We start from the raw sequence: 7,500 nt of genomic DNA, 5'->3' as shown, positions 1-7,500 counted from the left end.
CATAGCTCCCTAACCTCCCCCTCTCTCCCTTTCATCCCACCCTACAGCGCCAACGTCGGGAAACCCATATCCTACGGGAACACCCTCCTCATCGTCTTCCACGACGGGCGCGTCCTCTTCGTTCCACCAGTGAGACTCCACTTTACCTGCGTCATGGACCTCACCTTCTGGCCTCATGACACGCACAACTGCACGCTCACCATCGGCTCCTGGATTCATGACGGGATTACTATCGACCCGCAGCTTATGCATGATAAACCGGAGGTAGGTTGCGGGGTGAAGGTGAGAAAGGGGGGGTGGTTGGGAAGAGTGAGGGTGAGGAAAGGGGGTGGGTGGGGAGGGGGTGGAGGGTAGAGGGTGAGGGCAAGGGAGGGTAAGGGTGAGGGAGAGGAAAGGGGGTGGAGAGGGTGAGGGTGAGGGTGGAGAATGGGAGAAGCGAGGGGTAGGGATAGGGTGAGGGTGAAGGAGAAGGGAAATAAGAAAGAAAAAACGGAGGAGGTGAATGGCGGTTAGGAAAAGGGGGAGAAAGGGGGTAGAGGGAGGGAGATGGAGAGGGGGAGGGGGATAGGCGAGAGGGGAGAAATGGGAGAGGAAGAGAGGTAAGACTTTAAGAGAATCAAGGCTTAGGTGTGTGTGTGTGAGGGGGGGGTGAGTCGTTTTGTAGCATTATTTATCTCATGTTTCTAGTTTTCCTTCTCATGATAACCCTCTCTCTCTCTCTCTCTCTCTCTCTCTCTCTCTCTCTCTCTCTCTCTCTCTCTCTCTCTCTCTCTCCCTCCCTCTCATTTAATCCCTTAACTAACAACTTCGAGAAATTTCTTAATACGAGGGCATTAGCAATATCCAAAGGGGTCCTAAGCCTTAGGGAAAAAACAATAATTCCTCTTATTGCCTTTGTAATTATCTTAAGTCCATGGGCTAAGACGGAACTCACTAACTTTACCTGTTTATAGCTTACTCAGTCCTATTATTTTCTGTAGTTATTGACGCCAGACTATCTCTCGAAGTTGATTGGGGGGGGGGGGAGATGCATGAAGGGAGGGAGTGCGTGGATGGAAAAGACGGTGCTATTTGTAGTTGAGATTATTGTGGAATTGGGCTTGTGAATGTGGGGGTATGTTGGGGAAGGATTTTCGGATGGTTAAAGAAGGTTAGATGATTCAGATAGTTAAAGAAAGGTTAGAGGATTCAGATAGTTAAATATGAAAGTAAAGTTTCGCTCGGTTGAACAAGAAAAACTATACTCGCTCGGTTTAACTTTTCCAAGACAGAGGAAAACAAAGTCGCGTAAAAGATATATATTGCTTAGGAGAAACAAGGGGTAGACACTAGGTAGTGGTAGTTAGTGAAGGACAGACAAGGTAGTTTGAAACAGGTAGATCCATTCCGTCCTGATGAAAATCCTAGTTAGCAACTTCCGAGCTAAACCCCGCCTCTTTGCCTTTATGTATCGTAAAAAAAAAAAATTTCTTGGCTTCGTTTTCGTTTATTTTCCTACAATTGTTATTACTGTGAACCATTTTCAAAGATGCACTGAATAACACTTACCATAAAATATCACACAGTGTGACTTGATCAAATAAAGGGGTGGAGCTAATGACGTCATCACGTCTAGCCAATGAGAGTGTGCTGTGAGATATCGGATATAGCTAGATACATAATTATTTGTATAATTTACTCAATATTGCGATCATTACCAGAAGTAAAACAAAAATACCCCTTTTAGAATTAATGATAACGAAGAATTCAGAATAATATTAGGAAAAAGTTACATTTTTGGGCTCAGGTCAAATTGAAAGTGGAGCTACCTGGTTATATGTACTTTGCACACAATGGGAGGGGGGAAAAAATATATGATCCCACCACACACGCAACACCCAAAATCCTGTCTTCTGTTACTACAATGTCCCCTTATGCCCATTATTACTACTCTCGCTGAATTTCTCTCTCTGTCTCTGCCATGTCCCCCCTTATCACTCATTATCGCCCATGAGTGTACCTCTCTCTCTCTCTCTCTCTCTCCCTCCCTCCCCAGCTTGACATCAACGAACTCCCAAAATTTTGTGTCATGTCCCTTCGTCACCTTTTATGACCACCCACCAAAAAAGATTCCCCGACCCCCCTCTCTCTCTACAGCTTGACATCAACGAACTCCAAACAGCTGACGGCAAGAACTTAACTCGCGGCATGTGGAACCTCCTCGATGCTAACATTACGAGGAACGTGAAGGTATACGACTGCTGTCCTGAACCCTACATTGATATCAAAGTATCCATGCTGGTTGCTAGAAATGCTCCGGCTTATGATTGGACGGTTAAACTGCCTGCTGTAGGTAAGTTGGTTGTTGTGTTATGAATTGTCATTTTTTGTTTTTAATAGTATTGTTTTTTTATATAGCAGTTTTGTTTGTTTGTTTGTTTTTATCATCATCGTCACCACTACCATCGTCTATGTTTTTCTATATATCAGTTTTATCCTTTTTTTCTCATTTTTATTGTCTATGTATGTTTGGCATCATCACGTTATTATCTTTATTATCATCTTCATCATTCTTATATTTAGACAAAGCATTTTAGAAATTCTGATTTCTGACTCGCTGTGCCAATGAGATAAACACGCTGTTTGTAGAATTTCTCCATTATTAAAGAGCTGGTTATAAAATTGGCATGTTTTGCCTCCATATTTCTTCGTAAAACGAAAAAGAAAAACGTTTTAAACCGACATGAATTATTAAAAACCTAATTCCACTTTTATACGTGTTTATTAAAATTACTTCGTGGAACAAATAAACGACTATTTTTAGACTTTGATCCATAATTCAGTTTAAAAATTTATTAAATTTCTTGCATTTGTGTGTGTGTGTGTGTGTGTGTGTGTGTGTGTGTGTGTGTGTGCGTGCGTGCACGCTCGTGCTTGCGTTTGTCTCTGTGCATTTATGTGTATGTGTGCTTATGTGCGAGTGCATGTGCGTGCATACTCCATCATTACCCCCACCTTATTCCATATTCCATTGTCACTGTACACATTTCCCCTTATTTATCTCATCGTATAACCATTACCCCGTATTCTTCTGTGGCAGGACTTTGCATCCTGACGCTAGTGGTGTTCCTGCTCCCTCCTGCAGCGGGGGAGAAGGTCATCTTCGGGGGCCTCAGTCTGATCCTGGATGTGATGTTCATCGCCTACACCAACATGGAGATTTCGAACTCGCCGACACACATACCGCTTATAGGTACTGTAGTATTTGTAACGGTCTTGTTTTGTCCGATTTCCCAGGCGGGGCTAGAGTGAATGATGTGTTTCAAAATGAATTTGAGATAAAATTGATGTGATGAATTTCGGGAGTAGTTCTGGCCGTAGATTTGAGTTTGTGTATATATATATATATATTTCTCTCTCTTTCTCTCCCCACCTCTTTTCACTCTTTCCTTACCTTCTTTTCTTTCCCCTGCCCTCCTTACAGTGCTTCCCTTCTTCTCACCCTTTCTTTCTTTCCTTCCTTTCCCTACCCCAGTTATCCCCACCCCTACCTCACCCCCATCCTCTCTGTACTGTATGCTGACCCCGCGTTCAAATCCCGGCCGTTCCTTGAACACAGGGGATAACTATAGAAGCAAATTGAACCAGACAACCTGACGCACCAAAAGAATAGCCATTGTAACATTGAACTAAAACTAAATTAGCATTATTATTATATTCTCCTCCCCCCCCTAACAGTGGAGATGGTATGCGAACAGCTGATGCTTGTCGTGGCCAGCATCGTGGTCGCCAGCCTAACCTTGCGGATGGCTCGGGATCCTTACACCAAAGGCCTGCACAACGTGATCAAGAGGCCTCTTATCGTGGTGTCGTATGCGCTCTGCCTTCACAACTACAAGAATATCGTAGGTTTCACACGATGGGAGGTGAGCTTGGGAATCCCATCTGTTTTTTGTTTATATATATATATTTTTTCTTCTTTTTAAAAATTTACTTGGGTGCTTAGGCTTCTATTTATTTATTTTTCTTTTTTACTTAATTGGAATGGATTGTTGTTATGATTACTGTTATCATATTTTTTTTTCGTTCATTGTAGTTGCATATTATTATAACTGTTGTAAGTGTATTATTTTGTTAATATTTAGCTTCAGTGATTTTTTATACATTTTTTTTTTAATTTCAATTTTTCGATTATATTAATCAGATCATAATAACAGTAATCACAACGACATAAACAACTATGTCTGGGTTAATAATGATAGCAAGACTATTGATAGTGATCGTGATATTATAATGAAGGTAATGGTGATTATACTAACTGACAAGAAACAGCAACAGTAATGGTGATGGTAATAATGGTAGTGGGAACAAATAATAAGTTGATAAAGATATTAATAATGGAAATGGTAATGATAATGCTGATTCTAATGATAAAAATAATGCAAATAATGATGTTATTTGTAATAGTAATGCTAACAATGGATATGTTATTAATTATCATGGTAGTTTTAGTAGTAATAAAGATATTACTGATGATAATACTAATGATGATGGTAGTGCTAATAACATTGATGATAATAGTGAAGATGATGATGATGACGATGATGATGATCATTATCATTATTGTAATGACAATAATAGTAATTATGATGATGATACTAATAATAATAATAATAATAATAATAATAATAATAATAATAATAATAATAATAATAATAATAATGATAATAATAATAATAACAATAATAATAATAATAATAATAATAATGTAATGATAATGATAATGATGATAATAAAAATGATGAAAATAATAATGGTAATAATAATGTTAATAATAATAGTAATGATAAAAATGACAGTAATCGTAAAAATAGATAATAGTAATAATAATGATAAATGATAATGATACTAGTAATAATACCAACAGAAATAATGATAATGATAAAAAATAATGTTGATAATGATAAAGATAATATTAATAATGATGTCGATTATACTGATACTAATACTAATAATAGTAATGATAATAGTAATGGTAATGATAATATACTACTACAACTAATAATAATGATGATAAAAAATAATAGCAACAATAACAAAATTAGAAACAATAATGATAGTATAGAATAATAATGGTAAAAGTAATATCAATAGCAACAATAATGATGATAATGATAATAATAATGATAATGACAGAAATGAAAATAATAGAGATGGTAGTAATGATGTTAATAATAATAATAATAAAAAAAAAAAAATAATAATAACAGGAATAACAACAAAATAATACAGTGATAATGATAATAATGATAATGATAATAATGATGATGATGATGATGATGATGATGATGATGATGATGATGATGATGATGATGATGATGATGATGATGATGATGATGATGATGATGATAATAATAATAATGATAATGATAATGACAATAACTACTAATCATAACAACACTAATAATAATAATAATAATAACAATAATAATAATAATAATAATAATAATAATAATGATAATAATAATAATCATTGGCGGCAATGAAAATAATAATAATGATATGATGCTGATAATGATAATAGTAACAGTGATGGTTGTATAGATATTAATAACTGTAGTATGCTAATGGTTATTGGTAAAGTACTAACGTCCATAGCATTAAAGAATGATATATTGTTATACTGAAATATTATGTATAACAAAGCATTTTTCTGGCTATAATAAAAATACCTGAAGAGAGTTAATCGGCTGAGATTGATAAAGTTAATCCTAACGAGAAATATATTGTAAGAACAGAAGTGATTGTAAACGTGCACACGCACACACACACTCATTAACACCTACACCAGCACTTACACTTCCACACCCACCAACCCATCTACATTTACACACCCACACTCCTGTACCCTTCCCCAATGCCCACATTCACAATAAATTTTTCCCTCAGGTCTCCCGCGCCCACCAGCCGTACGCAAGGACCTTTAAGTCGGACGAACTCGAGTTGGGCGAGAACGGAACCACCCATTTATACGGAGGACCTGAAGTGACCACGAGTCCCGGGCTAGACTGGCTTCTCCTGTCGGCTGTGGTGGACCGTGTGTGTCTTATTGTCTACGTGGCCATCTTTACCATTAATATGCTGTCGTTCAGTGCTGTTCTGTGATTTTGTGATTATTATTTTTTTTCTCTCTCTTTTTATGAGGAAGGGGGATGGGGTGAGGTTGGGTCAATATTTTATTTTATCAGTTTTTTATTTTTTTTTTTAAAGGAGGTGGTTGGTTCTAGAATTTATATTTAAAAATATTATAAAAAAAAGTTTTGGGGAATCTTTTTGATTTCTTGTGTGAATTTTTATCTTTTATGTTTAATTTTATTATTATTATTATTATTATTATTATTATTATTATTATTTATTTTTTATTTATTTATTTTTGAAAGAACTTCAGGGTATTTATCTTTCTTTACTTTCGAAGTTTTGGTTCACAGGGTGTCAGTAGCGTAGCTGTTTCCTTCAGTATATCTGGTGATGTTTTTAAGTAATTTTTATACTGGGGGCCAACAGCGTTATTTTTTAATTCACATTAGACCAAGGAAAAAAATATATATTTGGACTTAATCTGTAGGCCAAGACATCTGCATTTGGACTTGTATGTAAGGCTATCGAATCCACTTTTAAACTTGGGCCCTTTTTAAATTCGATGTATATGCCTGCAAATCTTCTCTTAATTTTGGACTGAATAAGCTACCTGTTAACACACTATGGATTTCAACTTTCAGTAAATAAGTGTGTTGGCATTTTTGTTTCTAAGCTTGTGTAATAGTGTTAATTATAGTCCGTCTAATTAAAAAAAAAAAGAATAACTGGCAACTCACGCCGGGATTTGGGACTCGTCCGATTCACAAAGTGGTTATTTTAAGAGAGAATAATTATAATATGGTGTTAAAGGCAACACAGAAAATAAAACAAGGATATTGTAAATGAGTAAAAAAAAAATACAAACATGTATTTTTAAGTCAGGTAATTTGAATAAAAGAGCAAATTGGCCAATCGGAATTCTCGAGTTGAGTTGCCAGTTTCTCTTTTTTCCTGCGATTAGGCATACTATAGTTGTCCATAGAATGATGAATGTGGAAATTAAATCATTTCCAAAAGACTCGTATACACACTGGGCCTGGTTTGCCAAGTTGTATTGTGCGTGATGTTTATTCACCGTTTTTATTCTGATTCCACTTACAAGATGTAGTTATTTTTTAATGTATTTTGTGGTATGTGTGTCGTTCATATTGATTTTGTCATTTCTTTTCTTTTTCTTCTCTCTCTCTTATTTTCCTCCTTTACCTCTTCTTCTAACACCTTTCTTAATTTTCCTCGTCTTCTCCCTTCATTTTACTCTCTTCTTTGTCCTTCTCCACCTCCTCCTTTGTCATCTTCTTTTTGTTCTTTTTTTTATATATAATATCTACCTATAATTACCGATACATTTCGAAGCTCCTGAGAAATGTATTTTTTTAAAACTTG

The 7,500-nt window shown here is 36.0% G+C and overlaps 1 protein-coding gene across 2 annotated transcripts in view; it reads left to right on the top strand.

The window, feature by feature from the left end:
* LOC119575003 (neuronal acetylcholine receptor subunit alpha-4-like) overlaps positions 1-7,500 on the top strand; it is a 154,668-nt gene that overhangs the window by 147,091 nt on the left and 77 nt on the right. Inside the window, exons 6-10 of one of the 2 annotated variants that reach the window (XM_037922315.1) lie at positions 48-264; positions 2,137-2,332; positions 3,080-3,232; positions 3,718-3,905; positions 5,929-7,500. The exon at positions 5,929-7,500 is cut by the window's right edge and continues 77 nt beyond it. In XM_037922315.1, the coding sequence (XP_037778243.1) occupies positions 48-264; positions 2,137-2,332; positions 3,080-3,232; positions 3,718-3,905; positions 5,929-6,144 (970 nt within the window). In that variant the 3' untranslated portion in view covers positions 6,145-7,500. The remainder of the gene's footprint in view (positions 1-47; positions 265-2,136; positions 2,333-3,079; positions 3,233-3,717; positions 3,906-5,928) is intronic. The other variant, XM_037922316.1, reaches the window with a different exon arrangement.

Source organism: Penaeus monodon, chromosome 7, assembly GCF_015228065.2.
Source record: "Penaeus monodon isolate SGIC_2016 chromosome 7, NSTDA_Pmon_1, whole genome shotgun sequence".
Classification (NCBI taxonomy): Eukaryota; Metazoa; Arthropoda; class Malacostraca; order Decapoda; family Penaeidae; genus Penaeus; species Penaeus monodon.
The sequence above is the reverse complement of the archived record's forward strand: the minus strand, read 5'-3'. Positions and strand labels throughout refer to the sequence as shown.